The following is a 26,592-nucleotide window of genomic DNA, read 5'->3' as shown; positions in this document are numbered from 1 at the left end:
ACAGATGAATTTGTCCAGAGCAGTGTGCTCTGCAAAGTCGCTTCATCAAAGCATCTGTTTAGATCTGACTTACTGCAAAACAGAGTTCAGAAGCCAAAGCTGCACTTCAGGGTTACTTTAATTCATCTCTTTCTGAAGTCTTCATTGGATCAGTCATTAAACAAAACAACAAAACTACAGGGGTTGGACAAAATAATGGAAACACCTTAAAACATCAACAAAATATAATTTAATATGGTGTAGGTCCGCCTTTTGCGGCAATTACAGCCTCAATTCTCCGAGGTATTGATTCATACAACTTGTGAATTGTTTCCAAAGGAATTTTAAGCCATTCTTCAGTTAGAATACCCTCCAACTCTTTTAGAGACGATGGCGGTAGAAATCGACGTCTTACTTGAATCTCTAAAACTGACCATAAATGCTCAATAACGTTGAGGTCTGGGGACTGTGCCGGCCATACGAGATGCTCAACTTCATTAGAATGTTCCTCATGCCATTCTTTAACAATTCTAGCTGTATGGATTGGGGCATTATCATCTTGAGGTGAAGGTGTTTCCATTATTTTGTCCAACCCCTGTAACTGAACAGTTCTGTAGTTCTGGCAGATAGTAAAGTATGACAGACAGAATGAAATAGAGAGGGGGGAACAGGAAAAAAAAAATCGCAATATCAATGCTTAAAGCAACATAATGCAACAGAAATGAACTGATTTAAAATGCAGGTTAGCTGAGTAGGAACATTTTGACAGTAATGCATGATCTCTCTGAGCAGTGGATCATGACAAATTAAGTCTGTCCATGATCTTATTTCCCAGCTGTCCCTGACCAAACATGAATCATTAACTATGGGAGAAAACCAAAGCTGAATTTACCTCCAAGTCTGTTCTACACTAGTTTGTGTTGCATTGTTCATGATGTTTTCTTATGTAGTTTTTTTTACTTTTCTAACAACGTACTTCAAGTTCCTTTTATTTTCACTGCAGGTTTTAGTCTTAGATTGTTACCCCACCCCCCACAGGGGAAACACGGGGGATTATTTTGGTTCAGTTTGTTTGTTTGCTTCTTTGTTTCTTTGTTTGACAACACTCTAGCAGCAAAACTGTTGGGTGAATTCATACCAAACTGGGTTTACAGATTGCCAGTGACCCAGAATAGATCTGATTACATTTTGGGAAAAGTAGGTCAAAGTTAACATTTTTTATGAATTTTTAAAATGTTTTTTTTTTTTCCCCATTTACTCATACACTGCAAAAATCAAAATCTTACCACGTGTATTTTTCTCATTCCTAGTCAAAATATCTCATCACACTTAAAAGAAGACAAAATCACCTAAAGAGTAATTTTTCAGTGAGATGTAAGAACTTATTTTTAGACAATAGATCTTGTAATTCTTATTTCAACAAATCTTACCAAGATAATTTTCACTTATTCAACTAGCAGATTTTTTTTTTTGCTTAATTCAAGAATTTCTTTTTTTTTTTTTGGCTTAATTTAAGCAAAAAAAAACCTGCCAATGGAACAAGTGAAAATTATCTAGGTAAGATTTCTTAAAATAAGATTTTCCAGATCTACTGTCTAAAAATAAGTTCTTATATTTCACTGAAAAGTTAGTCTTTAGGTGATTATGTCTTATTTTAAGTGTGATGAAATATTTTGACTAGAAATGAGAAAAATACACCTAGCAAGATTTAGATTTTTGCAGTGTAATGGGCAAAATTCCAAATGTCTATAAAAACATCAATTTTGTTTCAATTTACTTCAAACTTGGCAGTTGATATGCTGATACCTGCACACACATAGACATGATGACATCAGTTGGATCGATGCCAAAATAAGCTACAATACATGTGAGGGGTGGGGTTTGTTGTGCCTGGAACCACTTGTTTTTAGTGTTTTTTGTTCTTTTCCAGAAAACAGGGAGGAGGGAACATATAATTGTAAGGTACATGCTGTATATTTAGTCAAAATCAAAGAGTATATTCCATACAGTAAAGAAGAGAGAGACCTAGAGACTGTGAAGACAAATTTATTGGCCCTGAGTTGAGTTTATCCTGCTCTAACTTAAATGGGATATATCTGACTGCAGGTTCATGTGATGTGCCCCCTCTTTGTGGAATTAACTGAGCAGCTGCTTGATTAAAAGAGAGAGAGAGGGAAAAAAAGTATGCATTTAAAAAGTAGACTTTCAACCACATTAGAAAAACAAGGCCAAGTTTTCAATCGACAGCTGAACAGGGAGCTTTTACCAGCAGTACTGGCCACTTTGCCAGCATGGTAAGAGCAACTGCAGCTTTCATGTGGCTGTGCAATGAGCTCCTTGACAAGTGAAAGCCTCCTTTACACCATGCAGCATTACGGGGCTATTCTAATTCAAGGTGTTCTGCTTGTGCGATTTTGAGAGGGCTGCAGCAAGGTGTGAATGGGCCAAAAGAAAGCAGAAGAAGAGGCTGAGGAACAGTGAATCATGAATTCGTTTATTAATTTAATGAGCACGTTTATGTTCAGGATCAACATTTTAGCCAGACTTAAACTACACTGACGAGCAATATTTTATTCTAAATGAAATTTGGGCAACAGTAGGGTTAGCAAGTTACACTCAGTGTTGCTAAACACATGTAATTTATGGAAGACAGGGTTGTACACAGATGATTTTACAAAGTCATTAGAAACGAACCTGAGCCTTGAGGAGTCTGGAAGTGTTTGATGCAGAATGGATACAGTCTCCTAACTACATCCAAACTGCTTGGCTCTGCAGAACGGCAGAGCAGTGGTGTCAGCCAGATCAGTATATGCCCAGCAGGTGAATTAAAAATCCATCTTTATGGAGCAACACATTAGCCAACACTCACATTAACATCCTTCACATAAAGATCTACTTTATACCAAATGGGTGAGACAGGGAGAGGGAAGAAGGTGCAGGGGCACAGTATATAACCCTCAGGTGAATTAAGTCTTTATAGAGTGCTGTGTATTAGCCAACATTCACATTAGCATCTGCCTCATATAAAGAAAAGAAGAAGCGGGGGAGAAAGGGTAAGGGAGGAAAAGCTGCAGAAAAGATACTAAAGACAGATTTATGTGCAGCGGGTGACTTAAAAGTCTATCTTTATAGGGTAACATATTAGCCAACACTTACATTATCGCTCTTCACATAAAAATATTAATTTATAAGGAGGAGAGCAGAGATAAGAAGAGAAGAAGAAAATGATGAAGAAGAAGAGCAAGTGAGAAATGGCAGTCTGGAGAAACATGTTTTTGCACTTTGCCATCTTTTAACTTTAACATTACCTCTACAGTTATAGACACATGGATCTAATCCAATATTCATTTTCATGTTTAGGGAATAATGAATGAAAGGAAATATTACATAGAGCAGAGTGGAGTGGAAAGAGGGAAAGGCAGAGGAACAAAGGTATTTGCAAACAAATTAGGCAGAGGGAAGGAACAGGAGGAGGTGTTTGGAGATCCAGACAGTTTGGTTGCGGTCAAGTAGCAAAACAAAAAACAAAACACAAAAAACTCCCAAGGCCAGTCATTATCAACTCATTGTGTTCGTTGTGAGCACTGATACAATTGCAATTTCTATTGAGTTGTATAGTCAATGTGATCGGGAAAAGACCTAATAGCACTAATTTTGTAATGTGCATTTTTTTTTCCCAACTTAAACATTAAAACTTGAATTGACAAACAAAAAAGAAAAAAAAATACAAGGAAATACAGTATAAACATATCACCTCTCTCTCAGTGTCACTAAATCCAATTTATCACTACAAGTAAAGGTTGTTTCATTCTTACATTCACTTCTACAATTAGATGTCCCTGAATTAGGGATGCAAATTATCGATTAATCCATTAATCATTAGTTGGTTGAGCTTATCGATCGATTAACGATTAATTGATGAGCAGCGATTTTCCTGAGAACCTGAATTTCTCTTTCAATATGGTCTATAACAGGGGTGTCAAACATGCAGCCCGGGGGCCAAATCCAGCCCGCCAAAGGGTCCAGTCTGGATGAATGTGTGAAATGTGTGAAATGCAAAAATTACATTGAAGATATTAACAATCCTTTTTGTTCAGGTTCCACATTCAGACCAATTCAGTCACCAGTGGGTCAAACCAGTAAAATACTATCATAATAATCTATAAATACTCACAACTCCAAAGTTTTTTTCCCTTGGTAAATGTAAATATTTTCATGTTTTTACACTAAAACAAAGTATAATTTCACAAAAAATGTGAATAACCTGAACAAATATGAACAACCTGAAATGTTTTAAGAAAAGTAAGCACAATGTTAACAATATTCTGCCTGTTATTAAATGTTTTGTGTATTTGTAGATCCACTGTGATCTGTAAGTTATAATGTACATGTGTAAATGATAAACTAAAGCATAATATTGTTAAAATTACCCTTATTGTTTCAGTTTGTTCATGTTATTCACATTGTTTGAAGGGATAGTTTGTAGATGTTTTCATTGTTTAATTCTACTTTTTTTACTCTAAAACATAGAGAAAATTGTGGAGTTGACATTATTTATATATTATTATGCTATTATTTTACTGGTCCAGCCCACTTCAGATTAAATTTAGCGGAATGTGGCCCCTGAACTAAAATGAGTTTGACACCCCTGGTCTATAAGAATAAAAGCTAAATATTGTTTATATACTTCATGAAAAAGCATGTCATATTCCTTAATGACAGATTTATTGAACCATTGGATACAGTCAGTGTTTCCTGTGGAATTCATCTGTTGATGTAGTGGTGTGTAATGGGGGGGGTGCGTACATTTCATCAGTGGGGTGTGTGTGTGTGTGTGTGTGTGTGTGTGTGTGTGTGTGTGGTTACTCAGCCGCATGTGCACAATTCGGCCGGGGGATGCATGCGTGTTGGTTGGTAACCGTGTGTTTGCGTGTGTCACTTTCCATCCTACTTATAATACTATAGGGGAACAGGGCAGTGCAGTCTGTGCCCCCGCTGAAGTGAGAGTGAAACTTTTCGCTCATTTATCTTTTCTCCACCTCCTGAAGCTTCGCAAATGCTCAACATTCCTGTGTCCCGGATCAGCAGCCTGGAGGATGTTTTCAACTTCTGTCTCACTGACCGTGGACTAGACCAACCTCCAGGGAAAACTCTCCGATCCGATACCGACCCTGCATTTGTGCGTGTATTTAGGCAGGGGTGCACCACTCAACACACAAACAGACGGGCCAATCTGTGTTTGGCTCCACCATGTCCCTAAAAGCATTCTAACTCATCCGGCTATCCCAGCCACAACGTCGCAATGCGGACAAACCAGCAGTCTTCGGACAGGTGTGGACAGGTGGAGAAGGTCGTTTACCCGAAAATTAATAATTTAATCAAGCAAATTCTTATCAACAATTAATCGATAGTCAATTGTTTACATTCCTACCCTGAATCCTCCTAAAACCGGACCTTCTAATCACAGCATCTGTGATCATGCTATTTCAAAGGCTCATATTGTGATTGCAGTTACATTCATTTTGCTGCAACTTGTATCCTGTCAGTCACACTGATTGCTTGTTTTCATGAATGATGGGCACTGGGTTGATGCCACAAGGAAAGTTGGTTAGACAGCATTTTCCACCCATTTTTTACAATGTGGGTTATAGATTTTTCTCAGAAACAATTCTTCCTAAGCAAAAAAAGACATTTTGACCGTAACCTTTGTGTGTGGCTGGGCTCTCTGCAGCTGCAACACTGACTGTAGAGAGTAAGATCATCTGAGCAAGATCGGACAGTGGGTAAAAAAACACTGAGATCACACACATACAACACTAAACGGGTAGAAAGAAGCAACCAGTCCCCTGAGTGTCATGTTTGGAGTGGATAAAAGTATCCGGATGTATTGTTCAATAGCCTTGGAGAGTGAGAAGAGAGTGATGTGCAGCAGGATGGAGGGATGAGAGTGGAGATGAGGAGGACAAGAGATTGTGAGGAGGTATATGATGAAATCAATCTTTATCAAGGCTGTGTCCTCGCTGCACCTCAGGCAAAATAGAGACTTCATTTTAGCTCGCCTCCTCAATCTACTCTTCGCTCTGCTCTCACAAATGTGCCATGCTACAGGAAGCACATGGCCAAAATCGTTGTCAGATTCCCTGGAGCTACTGCTGCGCTGGTTTTGGGTGAAATGGCCTGAATCCTATTTTGAGCAACGACTGCCCGGCACTTGTCTACTGCGTCGACTACAACAGCAGAACAACAACGGGGTGTGAAAAGGGTGAAGAAGGGAAAGTGAAAAAAAAGCCTATTTTGTGTTGTTTCCACAGAGTGAAGTCAGAGTAATTGTTCGGTTAGACCAGTCAAGTTAATGTGTGTCATTTTTCCATCCAGGTTAAACTTTTTTTTTGTCCCTCTAATATTATGCACTGTTAAAATAACTCTCATTAGCACTCAGGAGGGTATGTTTATGTTAACTTCTCCAAGGAGAATTAAGCCAGATGCATAATTTACAGATCGTGTTTCTCAGGTGCTTCAATGAGGAACTGTCACTCTTCACACCAAGGGCAAAAGAGAGAGTAATAACTATAACACAACAACGTATGTGACAGTCCTCAGGAAATTTGGAACAGATATGTCAGTGGTTCCCAGTCTTTTTTGGTTCATGACCCCATTTTAAGATTGCAAATTTCTGGCAACCCCAGACATTCAAAACTGAGACATTTTTGTCCTAAAATTAATTTGTTTTTGATCATGTAATAGTTTGCTATACTATGTTGCAAACAGACGTTAATTTTAGATGACATTTAGTTTATATAATGTATATTATTATGGATGGAGGCAGAAAAGACAGATTGAGATTACTGCACAAAGTGAGAATTTTATTTTCCTTGGTCAGGATATGTACAGTCAGTCCAGCTTGTATTTACAAGGCTGACAATTAATACTGAACAAACAATAACTCAAACTATGAATTATGAAAGAGCTGCAGCATCTGAAACTGACCACAATGAACATTTGAAAGATATACAGTACCACAGTGCTTCAGTTTCAGTTTCACAGTTTGTTACGTCTTATATGAATTGTGTTTGTCTCTTTCAACTCACCATATATTTTCTGGTAAGTTTTTATTTTTATTTTTATCAATTACTAGATATTTCAGGCAACTCCATTGTAATTCCATGTGACCCCACGTGGGGTTCCGACCCCAAGACAAAACACTGGCATATATCAAGACAATTGACATAATTGATTTGGTAAATTAAACGACATGTACTAGTAGGTTTCACAAACTATTGCCACTGATTTAAACTGTGTTTGTGACTTTGAATCTTCACTTTCATACAAAGTGAATGATCACTCTGACTTTGTTTCTTTTGTCAAGCCCAAGATAGCTAGCTAGTCCAAGTAGATAGCTTTTTAAGTATTAACATTTTTTTTGGAGACAGCATAGGGAGGACACCGGTCAGTTCAGTTTTCCTTTGCTCTAAGTTATCATCATTACATTGTCATATAAAAATCAATTAATGATGTTCTTCTCTTCAAAACACAGAACGTTCTAACTATTTAAGCATTTATTCTTTTGAATTTTGTTAACAACACAGTAAACCAATATGACAACAGTCAGAAACATTGGTGTAATGTGTTCATTGAAACACATCTTTTAAAAGACCTGTACCTACACATTACAGTCGTATGTGTAGAGTGGATGCTGGAAGCAGGCCGTGCCGTGACCACATTTCTCATATCTATGGATGAAAAAGTCAATGTAGTCAGCCCAGACACATGTCAGTATTGTAATGAAATGTACATAATAGAAAGAATATGCTTCCACACTAATATTATCAGATGCTGAATAGTTTAAAGTCTGCAGTTTAAAATCCACCTGAAACAATGGCTTGTTCCAGCATGGCTTACATACAACTTATTTGGCATCTCACCACCAAATCACAAGTACTTCCAAACACAAGCATTTAGGTGGCTCTGAGTGCAACTCACTCTCTGTTGTTGAGTTGGGCTCTGACTTCTGTCATCATTAGTGTTTCTGAATGCTTCATTGTAGCTTGAATTACAGGTCATTTGAACCCATGCTCAGTAGTGGTCTGGCTCCTGCCCATCATGCACTGCAGTCAGTGCTGTACAATGAAATTAGTTTTTACCCTCGACCCTCGCCGGAGGGAATTGTCATCAGTTCGGCGCTCGTCTGTCTGTCCATATGTGTAACAACTCTGGCGTGGGGGGGTTTCAAGTGAGGGCAAGTTATGTTTTAATCATATGTTTGTTTTTGTTAACAGTTTGAATATGTAATCTAATTTGTTGACAGCCCTACTCAACCTCTAATGACTATACACTGAGTGATTATTGGGAATTTAAAAAAAAAATAGTGCCTAAACATTCATTCATTTTCTGAACCCGCTTTATCCTCACTAGGGTTACGGGGGTCGCTAGAGCCTAACCCAGCTACTTATGGATGAAGGCGGGTACACCCTGGACATGTCGCCAGTTCATCGCAGGGCTGACATATAGAGACAAACAATCACTCTCACATTCACACCTATGGGCAATTTAGATTAACCAATTAACCTGTCAGAGTGGCGGGAGGAAGTCAGAGAACATGCAAACTCCACACAGAAAGGTCCCACCCCCATCGACAGATGTTGGAATCAAACCCAGGACCTTCTTGCTGTGAGGCACAAGTGCTATCCACTGCACCACCATGTCTAAACATCAATTGTTTATTAAAACTAAACACTCCCTATAAACATTTCAAATTTACACTCTACTATCACATGAATGGTTTCAGTTTTCTTGATAAAGTTTTCTTTGTGAAACAGGAATGTGAAACCAAGCCAAACTCTTAACCCGAAATGCAAACACACCTGTTTCTTTCTCCTCCTATCTGAGCTTATAAAATATTTCACATAAGCAAGTGCTGACACATTCATCTGTTTTGAGCAGAACTACTCCAATCCTCCCTATAACTAAAAGTTTCAATACAGCAATTACAAAAGTCCTGCATGAAAAGTCCTGCTTAAATTAAAGTTGTGTACATTGTAATGAATGTTTCCTTTAATGCCTTCTAGTATTTGTATCTCCTCTCTTCTCGCTGCAGCTTGCTATTGTGAGCAATAGTACCAATTAGCGCCGTCATCACTGTTAACAATACTGTTCATCAGCCCTTCCATAACTGGTAGAAAGATAGGCCATCTGTGCAGCCTTAATTGTTTACACTACTCAGTTAAGGCGTCAAATGGAGATAACTCCCATTTCAATGTTCTCAGGTGCTCTTTTCACTTCGTCATATTTTACCTGACTCTACTGCTGAAGAACTCTTCCATAATATCTATATGGATACATTAGTTGATGCAAAGTTTAAACTTTACTTAACTTTGGAAACAGGAGCCAAAATTATGTGTTTTTCCTGCAATCACACAGACCTGGAATGCAAAGAGCAGGTCGAGCAGAGACTAAAATACCATCAAGTGTATTAAAACCACAGAGCCGAGAACTTTGTGAGGTAATAGGCCACTTACAGACCAGCGTTGTGTTTTTGGCTAATACATTCTGAGCTGAATCCTGTATAATGCTCTACCTGGAGGCCAATAACTGCATAAAGTATAATTTACTGCCTATTGTTAATGTTTTATAGTGAAGATGTGGCCTTTAGATAGTCTTTACAGTGCATCTACATCATACGTTTTCTTTTGCAGTGAACTCTTACTGCCTAAATCAGTTTTATCATCCTCATAACTGTTACACATACATAACAACAACAACAACAAAAACATACATTCTATTTTTACTGAAAGCCATATTGTCAAATTTCTATCTACATCATTTTTAGGCAAATTAAGTCATCAAAATATGACACATGGAATGTATTCACTCTTTCTCTTCTGCAGATCATATGAAGGCAATATATCTAAAGTTTGTCTTGCCATATATCCACTCCTTCCATTCAGAGAAGGAATACAAACCAAAGCAGTATCCAGGGACGGTCCAGGGACATTCAGCACAATATGATTTGAAGTGGGCCGGACTATTAAAATAATTACACAACAATATAGAAATAATGCCAAATCCAAACTTTTATGTCTAATGTGAAAAAAGCACAATTACATAATGAAAATGTTTACATCTACAAACAATCCTTTAAAAAAATGTGAATAACATGAACCTGGTATTTCTACTAAGAAACATGAGTGCAATTTTAACAATATTATGTCTCACATTATCACTTATACATTACAACTTACAGTTCACTGTGGTTAACAGTAGAATATGGCTGATTCCCCTTTTAAGACATTTCATGTTCATATTTGTTCGGGTTATTCACATTTTTTGTGAAAGGATAGTTTGTAAATGTACATATTTTTATGTAATTTTATTGAAATTTTTTTTTTTTTTTTTTACACTAAAACAAAGACAAACAAGAAAAGCACTCGGAGAGCGCAGACCTCTGCCAAAGCAGATCAGTGGGCCCCCATGGCCCCCCACCCCTGATCACCACCAAAATTTAATCATTTCTTCCTTGTGCCAGTATCACCATTTCCTGAAAATTTCATGAAAATCCGTCCACAACTTTCTGAGTTATCTTGCTAACAAACAAACAAACACGCACGCACGCACGCAAACACACAAAGCAAAGCGATCTCAATACCTCCTGGCGGAGGTAAAAATTTGAGTTGTCAACATTTCTAGGTTATTATGATAGTATTTTACTGATCTGAACCACTTGGGATTGTATTGGGTTGAATTTGGCTCCTGAACTAAAATGATAGTTAACATATTGAGTGTAATTTTTTGCATTTGCAAATTCATCCCACTGACTAGATTGGGCCCTTTGGCGGGCCAGTTTTGGCCCACGGTCTAGACCCTTACAACCATGGCTAGGCATAGGACTGCTAGTTTGCCCTCAAATATCAAATGAAATGTATGTATATAACAAATGTTTTCTCACGACATTTAACATTTAGAGCTGGTCTAAACCAGACTCTTGAGCCAATTTACAGAAACCAACAGAATCCTCCAGGAGCAGATACTATGTGTAAATATGGGGAAAAAAGAATAATAACTTTTAAAAATGTCTGTAAAACCAGATAATATAGCATTTGGATATTCGAGCCCAAAAGGAGCAGAACAAAATGCAAAAATTCCTGGAATGTGGAGGAATTTCTCTGTGTAAAGAACACAAGCTGTAGATGAACACTTGTGACCTCCAATCACTCATAGGCCACTTTATCAAGAACTGTCATTTATCTGTAAGTGTCTGAACCACAGGCTCAGGATTACTGTGATAAATCTTTGTCAAGCTCTACAATATGTAGTTACAGCCATAAATCCCAGTTCAGACTTTACTGTGCCAAAAGGAAACCTTATGTTAACTGTGGGTTTGGAAGAGCCAGTAACTTCAGCTATGGTCGTCAAAGGCAGGAGCGGATGTGTATTAAATATCCTGTCTTCACACTGTGTAGAGTAAGAAAAAAAGTCCTAGTGTATTTAGAAACCACTGCCTTTGGTTTTTGTTGGGATTTTCCATACCGTCCCTTCCTTTCCCCATTTTGGACTTCCCTTACTACATTTTGGGGGGTTTAAGAGGATGTAATTATTGGAGTGGAATAATTACAACTATGTTTCAATTAGATGGAAAAGATCATTGTTGTGTTTGTCGTTATCTTAGAATGAGTCATGTGTCACAAATATTTACAGAGGGAGGGGCTGTCATTTGTTGAGTCCACCATGTTAGATCACCATCCTTCTACAGTACAAACTTCCTCTTTTTCTATTTTATAACAGGTCAACTAGGAGTGTGAACAAAAGTAAAAGTAAAATCTGATTAACTACCCTTACTTTTAACTTCTTATATTGTTCTGTTATACTGTATGAGGTATTTTAGCTTCACTCTGAACAGCACTATTATGTGTTTTCTGCTTCAGTCTGTTGAACACCTGACACTTGTTAAGGATTCTGTTGGGTTCTGTAAATTGGCTTCACAGTCTGGTTTTAACCAGCTCTATATGTAAAGTGTGATGAGATAACTTTTTTTATAATTTGGTGCAATATAAACTAGAAAAGCACTCGGAGAGTGCAGACCTCCACCAAGGCAGATCAGTGCCCCCCCCCCCCCCCCCCCCCCCCACACACACACACACACACACAATTACCACCAAAATTTTATCATTTGTTCCTTGTGCCATTATCAACATTTCCTGAAATTTTCATCCAAATCTGTCCATAACTTTTTGAGTTATCTTGCACACGGACAGACAGACAGACAAACCAACGCCAGCTAAAACATCCTAGGCGGAGGTAATAAAATGTGACTGATTGATCGACTGATTGACTGATTGATTGATTGATTGATTGAATGATTGATTGATTGACCTCATATTGTATCGTAATCTTGCATTATTAGGTGCTATATAAATATACAATGAGACCTACATGAAAAAGTCCAGAATGGACAGAACAGTGACCGTTAATAAGGATTTTTTTGTTGTTGTTTTTTTGCCCACTGCGTTGTGTGTAGAAGGGGACATTCAGTTGTTTGTAAACTTATTAAATCCAGCAGTGGCAGCTGGTGGTCTTAAGAATAGGGGAAGTAGAAGTAGCATTTTTCCAAATCACAAACTTGTGATTTCTATGTGAATTCCACCCTCCCTTCCTTCTCTAAGAAATGATTAATTACCCTATCATACCAAAACAGGCTCTTTTCCAGGCTCTTCAGCAATTTCCTTTCAATGAATATGTTTAGAAGAGTTCTCCTGCAAACAGACCATGCTGTTGAATGATCTAGAAAGATCGAGCCATGGCCAATGAAATGTAAAGGGGTCATATTTTGCTAAACCCAGTTTTATTAGTCTTTGGTTCATTCATTTGTGTATTTGGATCTTAATAGCTCAAAAAGTTTGAATTTGAACCCTCCAGGTGCTGCAACGATATCTTTATATTCATTTTGACAAAAATCGAGTGGATTTCTCCAACCTGTTTTAATTCCTTCTTAATTTGTTACATCTGTAACGAGTCATGACATTTGCACATATAAGGTCAAGACTTCCAACGAACATTTCTCAGAGTACACCATAATTGTTTGTCAGCAGCAGCGGCTGTAGTCCATACTGACAATATGTCCAAACTTCGAGCCGATTACCTAAAATGTTCAGTTGTTGGTTGAATGGGACAAAGCAGCACAGTCAACAACCTAGAGGGGGTGGGGTCATGTGCATTTAAAGGGCCAGCGCTCAAAACAACCTTTCTGGTGTCATGACTCAGAAATAGGGTTGAAGATGGACCTACGGAGTTGAATTAATGAAGAATTCAGACCCAAGCATAGCATTTACAGTTTATGTAGACTACAGGGAAACATTTAAAAATGCATAATTCCATTTAAAAAAGCAAAATATCGCTCCTTTAAGAGGACCAGGCACAAAAAACCTCTTGTCCCTGTTTTTCCAATCACAAGTGAAAGCCATGAGTCCTGTCATTTTGTTGGTCCTCGGGGGTTTTTCAAGACCCGCCCCGCTCCATTCATCCTTATTGACGTGATGAGTCCAGGACTTATTTTGCGTACTTTGTCCAATGACTGACTAAATTTTTTCCCACCTTCCTGCTTCAATGGATTTGACACGAGAGCAGCCTCTGCTTCAATGTGAGAAAACCATTGAAAGCATTGTGGTTTACAAGAAATTACTTCAAAAAGGCTGATAAGTACAGATTAAAACATATGGTATTCATGGGGGAAACAGCTTTCATGAGAATAAATCTCTTGAAACTATCCACATTTTTTTTTTCTGCTTAAATTTGGGGGGAAAGATTGTTTCCCTTGTAGTCTTAGAGCAGCCGCATCTGGAAAACAGCTAGATGTCACAGAGGATCATGCAGTGAACAATTAGTTTGAATTAGAAGTGAATGAAATGAGAAAACGTGAATAAAATTGTGGCCTGGATTTTAATTATTATATTTTCAAGTGACAACTGGTATGTTCCTGCAATTATGACTAATCTTTGTGCAAATGATACAATATGGCAAAACATTTATCCAATCATGGGAGCAGCTGTTTAGGCACCATTACACCACACTAAATTTCATGCTAATAAGTGTTTTTCAAAGTGCTACATGTAGCCGCTCCGATGTGATGTTGTGAGGGCTGTAGACACTAATATGAACAGAAAGGTAAACACAGTAGGTGTAGAGACTGACAACACACACACACGCACACACACTCAGAATGTGTGAGTAGCCAGCAGGCTTTCTGAACATCTGTCATACCTGCCTGCTCCAATCCCAACGCACAAACACACATACAAAGCACCCTGTGAGTGGTTGTGACAGCTCGCCACAACGCCACTAGCCCACAAACACATCTCCTTCATGTTTCTTTTACTACACACACACACACACACACACACAAAACAGTACAACACTCAGTCCACCTTATATGTATCTGCAGTCACTGTCTTTCTGTGGCTCTCCTCATGCTGTGTCCGTCCATCTTCAGTCTTTTACCATCTCCCCCTCCCTCACTCTAAACTTTAATCATCCACTCTACTGCTTACTGTACTTTATTTTTCTTATGCATCTGTGTTTCTACCTTTTTCTTTTTTTTTGGACCAATTTCTGATATTGATTTCCTCTTCTTGTCTAGCAGGCTCTGTCTCTTCAAGCCCTTTATGAGAACAGGTGCAAACACACAAATTGTGCAGCGATTTTAAACTTTAATCTTGACTTTTTATGAACAACATGAAATTTTGAAGAGTGTGTGCTCCAAAAGTATCTCATCAGCCAGAAAACTGTAGAACTCAATCAGTAAGGGGGTTAGGGTGGGTGCTGCAGGTGTGTTTGCTTGTGTGTGGAATACAAAGGAAGAACAGGTGAACCTTTGTCTTCTTCCCGGTAGCTTTTTGCTGTTTATTTAGATACTGATAGTATGTACTTTGTACACTGTGGGCCAGATCTACTAAAGGTTTGTGCATATAAAAACGTGTGCAAACTCATTGCACTTGCAAAAAAAATGCACAAACTGATTTACTAACACTGCGCAATATGGGTTGCATCTTTCAAAGCTGCAAAATAGTGCGTCTGCATCCAGTTAGTACGTTTGCCACAATGAATATGCAATATGGGGTGTTTACACGTCATTGTGCATGTGCTGGGAGGAGAAAATGTAAATATGTTAATTTAACACACACAATTTTGCTAATAGAAACTGTGTCTATATTTAACACCTCTTAAAGAGGGGTGTTGTAACAATGAAACAAGACGCAGAGAACACATTTTTCACCCTCGTGAACATTTTTGGAGTGACGGAAGAAAAAATATTTGAGACGTATGTGCCGTTATCCCTTCTTCCTCCACCTGTGTGGTCTGGTATTAGTTTAATACACACATTCTTTCCCTATACCCTTTTGCAAAGGCATGGTACACTGGCAAAAACAAGTGAGATTCCCTCAGAGCAGACAAACAACCTACCCCTATTCCAGAGTGATAGTGCATGGTGCCAAACCTACCTCCTCTGCTGGCACAGTGCAAGACTTCAGTATCAACAAAATTCCATCCAAAACAGTTTCCAATGCAAACTTGGTTTAAGGTCCAACAGAGGCTGTGTTCCATAAGATGTCAAAGGAATTGGAGTCAAACTTTTAAAAAGTCATAAAAAAGAAGAAAAGGAACACTGAATTGTGCATTTATATAAACTGAATACTGCACTATAGACTTATATAGCGGATATAAATATAGACACATTTCTATAATATTCAGTCAAGGATGTCCAGCACTGTGTAGCTGTCTTCCATCTAAATTGATAATGTTTTATTTTTGTTTTTATGTTATTTATGGGACGAGGATAAGAGGAATTTGGTTTTCCCCTCTGTCCACACTACCACTTACTTCTACTGTCCACACTATATTTGATATGGTATGAGAATATCTGAGAAGACGACACTAATCTGTCAGCCGATCAGTAGCATGACTTATAAGTTTGCTATGTCAGAACTCATTTGAAGAAAGTGTTTCCTTTTCCTTATGCATGTTACGTTTTTTTCTTTTTTAAATAATATTTTCAAATAAAAATCTTCAAAATGTGCATACAATAAAATATAAAATAATGTACATAAATGGAAATATACTTGATATCAGTGGATGATGTGTTCTTATAACAGCAATACATTTTAACATATTATAACACATGTACTGACAGTTAAACTGTACATTTTTCAGTATGAAGTTATGAGTAATAACTGCCCCATTTACTCATGTCTATGGCTATCTATATGTTAACCTCACAAACGTAATAGAAATTTGCAGCTTTTAATGTAATAATCCCACAAATGTAATAGCTTTCCCACAAACATAAAACGTAATACCTCATTTCCCAGAAATGTAATAATTGTTACTTTTGTGGGGATTTATTACATTTGTGGGACGGCAAAAGTCATCAGTTTACAAAATTGTAATAACTTACCACAAATGTAATAAATTAGTACATCACATACATTTAAGTCATGCATGCATGAATATTCATTCATCTTTCTTTTTCTTCCTATTAATTCTTGTCCTTTGGATACTCGCCTTTTTAGAATGATCAAATGTTGCAGTTACACTACATGGTACTAATTCCAGATAAACAGATGATTAATAACAAATACAAGTGGAGGAACAAAACAGAATGGGCAAACATGTTGTAAAGGTTTTATTATAAAAGCTTCAGCATGAACTGAAAGATGATGTTGATAGCTGCAAAAAAGTGTATGACAAGGAATTGGGGGAAAATGAACGTACCATCAAAGGATCAATGGATAACTACAATCGAGGACATATTTCTAATGGAAAAACTAACACACAGATTGAGACTACAAGAACCGCAAATGAACAAAAAGTGGAAAAAATGGACATTATATAAGCAAAATAACTGATAAGACTGTGCTACCCAGACTTATTTATTTATGTTGTTGTGGTTTTTTTTTTGTTGTTGTTGTTGTTCTTTTAAAACTAATAAAACATAAGTTACAAAAAAAAAAAAAAAGCTTCAGCATGAACTGGATAGTAGCCTATTTATTCTCATTAAGTATAATAGAAGCCTCTGTTTGAACCATGTAAATAAAATGTCTGGATATGATTATGATAACAGTGGAGATGGTTGGTGCACACTGTGGGGAAATGAGGTATTACATTTGTGGTAGGCGACTGTTATTACATTTGTGGGAAAGTAATTACATTTGTGGGATTATTACGTTAAAAGCTGCAAATTTTTAATACGTTTGCGTAGGGATGTAACGATTACCAGTATAATGATAAGCCACAGTAAAATTGCAGACAGTTAGTATTACCGTTTAAATTCTAATTATCATGATAACCGTGTTTGATTACCACCCTTTTCTGGAGAAAACTCCTATGTAAAGATCTGCTTTCATGTCAAATATTTGAGTATAGTTTTAATTTATTACAATTTTAATTGTACATACCTAATATCTGGAACCAATATTCACTTTTAAAGTCTTTGAAAAGGTTCATTAAGCATATTTGTGTTATTTATGCAATAAATTATATACATTTTTCAAATCGGATTTTACATATTTTTTGAATGTGTTTTTTGGCCTTTTATGTTGATATAGTAGGTTAAAGTGAAAAAAATAATAGGCAGATGATATAAATGAAGTTGTGCTGAAAAAAAAAAAGATACCAAACATGGGTATAGTAAACATTTATTTATATAGTATATAAAGGCCAAATCAAAAGTACTTAAAAACATCCAAAATAGGCTCAGACCACTAAGGGTTAATATTTGAATGTTTCTGCCAACAGAAAGTGCATTGTGGCAATTATTTTATTTGGTGTTGTTGTTGTTGTTGTTGTTTTTGTTTGTTGTTTGTTTTTTGTTTTGTTTTTTTTTCCAAAATACAACTTGGTTAAATTATTTCAGTGTGTGTATAAGTACTTTTTGAAAACTTTGAGCACAATTTCAACAATACCGTGATAATAATGATAACCGTGATAATTTTGGTCACAATAACCGTGATATGAAATTTTCATATCGTTACATCCCTACGTTTGCAGTTTATTACATTTGTGGGAGTTCCTATGTTTGTGGGGTTAACACACATTTTAATGAAAAAAACAAAATAAACAGCTAACAAATGAACCCCTGAGTTTAATATTCACATGACACTAGAGATAATGTTTTCTTTCTTTTCTGTTAGTTTAGTTTTTTGTTTTTCATGAGAATATTTCTGAATAATGACAAGAAATAGCTAATAGAAAACAGAGGGTTTGAAGATGCAGAATTGAGGGAAAACAATACATTTTAGAGCAACAGTCAGGCAGGAAAGTTAAATGTGTAAAATTTCACCTGGTAATTACAGTAAAGTGAGAAGAATATCAGCAGGTGGATAGAGGATACCACACATAGTGGAAAATCAGATACACACTCACCGATACACCAAATCCCATTCCAATTATACTTAAACCTGCCAACTTAATCCTCCATAGTTTTGACGTATCGTACTTGGAACGTAAACAACTAGAGCCCCAAGACGTCCAAACAAGTATTGCATTTTGCAGGAAAAACAAAGGCAAACACTGCAACACAAGAGGCAAAAGGCAGCATTCAGATGTTCTTTCTGTGTCTCCCTCATGTACATAAACACAGCCCAGCAAGAACCAGTTTGGATGCAGTTTAAGCAGAATATGCACCTTCACCCTCTTTTGCATCTCTTCATCCTCAACCCTTTGTCCTATTCTTTCCACCTTTTTCTTCTTCTTTCTTCCCCTCCCCTTAAAAATCCCTGACAAAGTGTTTTGTCTCCATTTTTTGCATCAGAAAGTAATCTCACGAGGAAAACAGCTGAGTGAGGATGATGGAAAACAGGTGAAAAAAAATGAGAGAGATGAACTAAAGCAAAAAAAAAAACATGAAGCGGCGAATGTGAGCGATATAAATTTCATGAAACACACAAGCATAGGGAGGGTAAAAGAGGAGATGCATATACAGGACAGAGGGAACAATGAAGCTAGAAAAAATATGGAAAGGAATCGATGAAAGGGAAGGAGACAAGTAGAGGAAACAAGGGGAGGAGAGGAAGTAAAAGTGATGTGAAGTGCAGAAAAAGACAGAAAGCATGGATGTGGGGGAGCAAAAAAATAAAGCAATAAAGAGGTCAAATAAAAGTGAATGTGAGAGAGAGGATGATAAATGAAATGACAATATTCAGGTGAAGCAGGAAACAGAAAACTGCAAGCCTCAATGCCCTGGAATTCAACAAAATGCACTGTCCGCAAACTTAAAAGAATAAGCCAGCAAGCTATCCAAAAATTCTAGGCTCCGACTTTTTCAATACATTTGCCTGGGGTGTAACCTTGACCAATCTAACCGCTAGAGTAAAATTTTGCTTTCATAGGTTTCTGTAAACCATCAATATATATAATCCCACTGAAATTGGTCATTTGTTCAAGTGGTAGAAAGTGACTGGGGTTCGACCAAGTCCAGGACAGCAGCAGAGTTTTATCTAGACTCCTGTTTATATCTGGACAATGCAGGGTTTACGAAAAGACTGTGGTAAAGCTTAAAATATACCTAAATATCATTCATTCATTATTGGAACCCACTTTATCCTCACTAGGGTCACGGGAGCCTATCCCAGCTACTTTGCGGCAAAGGCGGGGCACACCCTCGACATGTCACCAGTAGAGACAATTTAGATTAACTGATTAACCAATCAGTGCATGTCTTTGGATGGTGGGAGGAAGCTGGAGTACCTGGAGAGAACCCACGCAGACACAGGGAGAACATGCAAACTCCCCACAGAGAGGTCCCACCCCCATCAACTGGTGTTGGAATCGAACCCAGGACCTTCTTGCTGTGAGGCACAAGTCTTGCTCTACCTAAATATCATATGATTCCTAATTGCTTACATCCTCCAGACTTGTGCAGTACTAAACAAAGGCCTGGGATCTGTATCACAAAGCAAGTTCCCCAGACCCGGTATATTTCCTGTTATCTGTCTTAACAAAGCCTAACCATCACAATCATGCTTAAGTGTTTATCACAGAGGTTTCAACCGTCAGTCTAGGTTTTTGATGCTGATTATAAGCTTTTTCATATTAAAAGGGGCAGATGTGGCAGCAGGTGACCAACCGCAAACATGGAGAAGTCTTGGAAGAACAACAAAAACCATACCACCTGTGCAGGAAGGTCAACAAATCCAAGGTAACTCTAAGAGTATGAAAACCCAGGGTTAAACCAGAAGGTTTCCTTGATAACGCCTTAATCTTGCCTCTAGATGCAGGCCCCTGGCATCTTTCTCTAACCCTAACAGAGCAAAGTCCTTAAGTATAACTATAAACATAAATGTTACATATGACTGTCAAATGGGGCCAAACCATGACAACACTGAAAAACATGTGTCAAGAAATGTTGGTGCATAGATGGTTTGCAGAAGGATCCAATCAAGCGAAAGTGAACATTAACATGAAAAAGTAAATTTGCAAACATCATCCATCAAGTAGGCTCATTTTTTAGCTAAAGATCTGTATTTTATGGAACTGTTATTGGGTGATGCATACAATGATAAAGAGTCATCCATATGTTACTATGGCAACCTGTCCACATGTTACCAAATTGTGATGTCAATAAAACACAGACTTTTCAATATTTTACTCCAAAATTTATTTTCACTATAGTTAAACATATTATCTAAAAGGTTTTGTTCAACTTGATATCAGTTTCTGTCAAGAACGGCATGTTTTGAATGTTTGCATTAAGTTTGAAAAATTGATGTCTGTTTCAAGTCTACCTGTTACCGAGCAGTAATTTGACATTTTTCATCTAAAAATGTTATCTCCCCAAATTTTGTATACATAATGTTTAAGTGCTTATAAATACCTACTCAAATATGTATAATACATGCATGTAAGTTACTCTGCTTACATGACAGAGACTGTTAAACACGAAATATGTCCATGTGTTACCGCTTGATCGGACCCAGAAGCATATGCTGGCAATGATTTATTCTAAGGACTGGGTCATTTTAGCCTACATCAACCCATTGACCAAGTTCCAAGAAAATGGGTGTTGTAATCCTGCTGATAGACGCAGTAATGGCTGAAAACATAAGCTCCCTGGTGGAGGTAATAAATTAAGCGGAATCAGGAAGGGCATTGTGGTGATTGTGTGTGGACTAGTTAACCCAGTAGGAAGCCACAAAGAGGCCGTCAGATCTGATGAGCTGTCATTTTATCAAATAAACTGCCACTCGTTGTGTCCTTACACCCCCTCTGGGATCCTCATTATCCATGATGATTGCCCCCCAACCTAACCTCCTCCACCCCCTCCTCTTCTTTGCCTCCGTTCACCCCCACACTCTACATCCTCTTCATCTCTGGGGTGTCTTCTCCACTTCCTAATTATCATGATCTTTGATTTGAGCTCTTGCTCACAAGGAGAGGTAATTAAGAATATTTTTCCTCTCATTTCCTTCCATACAAGATCCCATTTTCATCTGTTAGATTTTCTTGATCTTTGACTACAGTTTTCTCTTTCTCAATATTATGTCTCTAAAGCTAGACAAAGACTAAACAAGCAGCTGAGTGTTTTGAACAACTGGAGGAGATTCAAATCTTTAACCGTCAGGAAAAACAACAACAAAGAGAAACCAATTTAATAACCAAATAAAGGAAAAACCATCAGCAGCAACCACAACGCAAACCAAGACAAGGTCAATACAATTCTGTATTTTGAAAAGTGAGGGTAAAGCACCCAGAGCTCCATTAAAACACATTATTTTGAAGTGATTCATCAATAAAAACAGAACTAGATGTTCTTTCTTGAGTTTTCAAACATATTCTGAATAAACCCTCTTATTCACTAAAGCCAATAAAGAATCTCTTGCAGGATTTAGCAACAAAAGTGCCGAAACGGCAAATCACTCACCGGCACATTTGGTTCTGGTGACCAGTGGCGGCCCTGGTGGTCCTGTTCCTCCCTCTCCAGGTCTGGACAGCAGCACTTTGATCTCATACTCCACATCTGGGTCCAGATGCCACAGTTTATAGGTGGGTGAGTCCACCACATGGGTCTCTGCCCAGTTCCCTGAAGTGGTACGGTACTCTACCTCCTTCAGAATGATTGGCCCATCACCAATGATGCTGTTGGCGTTGGGTTTGATCCAAAGGTAGGTGGCACCTACTGCAAGGAGCTCAGGTGGAGCAATGGGAGTAGGCGGAGCTGTAAAAAAAAAAAAAAAATGTTGAAATATAGATATGGATTCAGTATTCTCCATTTTCTTGGGGGTAACTAAATCTGGTGCTGCTTTATAGATAAAGGTAATAAAGCCTGTTGTCTCTACTGACTCATACAGCTCAATTAAAAAACAAACATCACCTATAACTGTGCTGCCACCATCTGAATCCACCATTGCTACATTTAAATATTTTTTGGGTTTAATTAAAGATTGATTGTTGATGTTCAGCTGGAGTCACCTTTGTCGTCAATATATGGAGAAGTAAATGAATAACATAGACATGATATGATATGAATGCTTCCTCTCTTGGGGGACTTCATGTAAAAAAGACCAGTGTTGAACATTGTAACGGACCCTCGTCCCCCCTTTTTGACCATGACGACTGCCTGCACCTATACCCCTGTTGATCCCTGTTCCCCTACCAGTATTACGATCCCTTCACCTCATCTGTGCTAGCTTAGCTTTTCCTATCTGCCCCCATGACCTGCACTGACCCTGAAAGACCTGAAAAATTTAGGCCAAGACTGCCATCCAAATTTGATGCATCAACCGTGATTTGACCTTGAAAATGAAGGTCAAGGTTGACGCCAAAAGATCTCATCCAAGAGCTTCTCATGTTGCACCTAAATATCAAATATTAGGGAGATTGTAAGCTTTGGTGCTGAGTAATCGCCTTGACACGGCTGGACAGACAGGTAGACAGACAGGTGGGCACACAGAAAGAAAGACACACAGACACTGTAGGGTATGATAGTACCCCTGCGGTCGATGGCCAAGGAGTAAAAATTATTTAAAATGTGTCAATAAATAAATTCTCAATACACATTGTTGCCCATAGCACTGAAATACAATATTTTTACCTCTTCTCATTAAGAAATTGTGAAAATGTGATTTATTCTTGAGAGGTACATAGAGTGTAACTGAGGCTGTATTCACACCTGGAAAGTACTTTGGTCCATTTATTTGATTCAGATCAAATGCAGACTTTATTTTTTCGTTTGGGTCGGATCGTATTCTCATTGCATTTTTTGCTAGTGGACAAAATGTTGTAAACAGAAGCATGCACTTGACGAATTGCGCTGGCATTGGACAGAAAAGTCAGGGGCGGGGTGAATCAGAGACAGCGGGTGTTGATGAAAACAAATATGGAGGTCCTACATGCAGTTATTGTTTTCGGAATATGTATTCTATTTTTACAGACACAAATTTACGAAAATAATATCAACTGTCAACAACAGTTCACGTTTGTATTCAGACTTTCCGGGGAAACGAACTCTGGTCCGGTTTAAATGGACTAAACGAAGCAGGTGTGAATACATCCTGAGATTTAGTTTGTAATCATTGCATCTGGTCAAAAGGAGATTACTGATGTGTATAAACAGGAATACAACTTTTCACACTCATTCTCAGTCTAGATTTAGTGACGGCTCTCACACTAATCAAATATTCAAACATGAGTTCAAATGTAAGTGGTAGCATATAAATGAACCACTTGTGCCTTTACAACTAGTACAGAGACGTAGTTTAAGTTCTGCATTAAAAGCAGCTGCCACTAAAAGCTAAAGAGCGACTTCTTTACCTGTAGCTCTAATCCATCACGCTGGTGACATGTTGCTGACAGCTACTTTGCCACTAGAGTTTCACATTTTAAAATAATGGCCTCTGTCAAGTCTAAAAGCATAGGGTGTTTTATTACTCCTTCCCTTCTTTCTTTTCAAAATGGAGCTCACATTAAAATAGAAAAAGACAGCTGCTTATTATCAAAATGTGACAGCCAGCACACCAAGAAAAAAATACTGACATCTTTAAAATATGCCATGGAGCACGCAATATAAAGACTGCGCAAGGCTATTTCTACGTAGAATTTCTTTTGATGTGAATCTGTAGTGTTAAGCAATGTTAAAATCTAAATGTATTACACACTATCATTGCCATTGCCACGCTAATGGAGAAAAATGCATTATGGGAAGTAAAGTAAAAACAATATTATAAAATGAAGACAATGTCATAAGGCAGGACAAGATGAAAATGATATGAAGGTAGTAAAAATGAGGAGTAACATGACCAAAATTAAGCAAAAAAAAGATATAACAGACATAAATGCTGCAACAAAAACTAAAATATGCAACTTGACAAACCAAGATTAAATGACAATACATAACAAGGTGAAACTTCTGTGATGAGGTATAAAACAAAAACAAAACAACCAGAAGCGGTAAGATGAAAATGGCATTACAAGATGCAAATAACAACACAGAATGGAACACCATGAAAATGAAGCCAAGAAGACAAAACAAGACATATCATGACGAAAATGTGACAATGCATAAAAAGGTAAAACTGCCAAAACATAAAACAATGTAAGAGGGAAAGATACATAAAAACATAAAAAGACATGATGTAAATCTGTTAATTTTAGTTGAAATACAAATAGTTTTTAATAGTCTTCACTTTATGTTACTGTGATGTGAGATTCACTTCACTTTGCACACATACAGCTATTAGAAATGCACTTCAAAAGCTCACTGACAACTCATACTTGAAGGACATTCCAGAGCATGGACTTAAATAAGTAGGTCTACTTTCGCCACTGTTTTCCCTAAACAGGTAATTGCACTGGGGTGAAGAATGTGTGGACTACTGCCAACAGAGAGCTGTCTAAACCTCTCCTGCCATCATGCACAGCAAGAGGCAGACAAAATAATGTCTGGGTCACAAAACAGCCACCTAAATCTCAAACACACTGAATTAAACAACAACCGGAGCAGATGGAAACAATGACAGGGAAATTAACTGAAGATTTTCTGCCCATCAGCGTGAGCTATGGTTATTACCACGGACAGCTCCCGCATTTCTGCTGGATCTCAGAATCAGCACCTGGCACAGTGCTCATGACACACTAACACATACAGCAGCCGCTTCTGGAGCAACACAGACAGTATCAGGCTTACTGTGGACCTAGTCTCATCTTATGCCGTGTTTCCACTATGTAGTACCAGCTCAACTCAACCTTTTTGTATTTCCATTACATAAAAGAACCTGGAATCTGGTACCCGGTACTAGTTTTATTGGTATCTGCTCCTCTGAGGTTCCAAAATGGGGAAAGAGATACTAAAATGTGATGTGTAAACACTGCAGACCACCTATTGGTCAGAGAATTGTCTCTGCATCAAAAAAAAACAGATTTGGAAATTTACAGTAAATATACCGGTAGGCTAACCCACATGATGACAGGCTAATGATGTTCATTTTGTCTTCTGTTAATGTAATTATACTTTTCTTTTTTCTTTTGTTCAGACAAGTTATAGTTACCTGCTTGACAGTTTCAACTGTGACTCCAGTCTTCCTCAGAAGCAGGTAACATTTACAAGTATATCTTGTCTGAGCAAAAGAAAAAAGAAAAGTATGATCACATGATGACAGCCCACAAAAGTGTGCCGTGGTCGGTGGAGGAGGTTCACACATTTCTGTCCTTGGTGGTCACCGAAAAAAGTATATAAATATATATAAATAATGGAAACGGTCTCCAGGACTAGTATCTGGTACCAGAGTCAAGTCGAGCCGGTTCCACATAGTGGAAATGTGGCATTGGTCTTAACTCAGACATATCTTGCCTTGGTCTTGATCTTACACCAGGGGGCAAGAACCGCTGCTAGAAAGTGAAAGTCACTGTGGAAGTATAAAGTTGTTGTTAAGCTCAGTACCAAAAACCTATGACTCGCATAGACCTACGTATGTCAAGAGTGGTTCGTAAGGCCTTGACAAAACACACAAATACAGGATGATGCTGGAAAACACATATTACTCAGATTAATCAAAAATAACAATAAGGTAAATCCTGTACAAGTAATCAACATTATCAGTAGTGTGGCGTGTGCATGAGTGAGTGAAAGTGATGGATGCGTAGCTAAATAAAAGGCAAACAAAGGAAAAGAAGGAGATGCTGGTGCAGTGAGGCTGAGAGAGAGAGGCCTCTGCTGCTGCTGAAGTTTAAACGCTGTGGCCACACCCACAGCCAGGTAGCACGGGACTGTGGTGGGAGCATTTGTCAATTGAGAACTGAAGAGTCAAAACCCCCGAATGAGAGCGCAAGGCTGAGTCATAGGAGAGAGTAAGTGAGAATGGAGCAGCTAGGCTTATATACAAAAGAGGATAGGACAATGACAAAAGCAAGATTACAGTCAGGATGGTTTCAGAGAACTTTTGCATGGAGCAAAACATTGATGGGGTGATCTGGTGCTGCTCATGTACGTCAGTGTTAGATGCTTGGTGTTCTCTGATACACAGTGGCTACTGTCCTTGTAACAGAGAATGCGCTGTGCAATTAGATACAGATAGTGTAGAATGTTCTGTATGTTGAGACTGTGTAAGTACAGTAAAACCAGAGGTTTGAAGTTAG

The 26,592-nt window shown here is 37.9% G+C and overlaps 1 protein-coding gene across 7 annotated transcripts in view; it reads right to left on the bottom strand.

Annotated features, from left to right (window-relative positions):
• Positions 1–26,592, bottom strand: part of ptprt (protein tyrosine phosphatase receptor type T) — a 625,436-nt gene that overhangs the window by 366,398 nt on the left and 232,446 nt on the right. For all 7 annotated transcript variants that reach the window (XM_030135306.1, XM_030135308.1, XM_030135311.1 and 4 more), the window contains exon 8: positions 21,884–22,177. In XM_030135306.1, the coding sequence (XP_029991166.1) occupies positions 21,884–22,177 (294 nt within the window). The remainder of the gene's footprint in view (positions 1–21,883; positions 22,178–26,592) is intronic.

Source organism: Sphaeramia orbicularis, chromosome 5 (assembly GCF_902148855.1).
Source record: "Sphaeramia orbicularis chromosome 5, fSphaOr1.1, whole genome shotgun sequence".
NCBI lineage: Eukaryota > Metazoa > Chordata > Actinopteri > Kurtiformes > Apogonidae > Sphaeramia > Sphaeramia orbicularis.
This window is presented reverse-complemented; position numbering and strand designations above follow the sequence as displayed.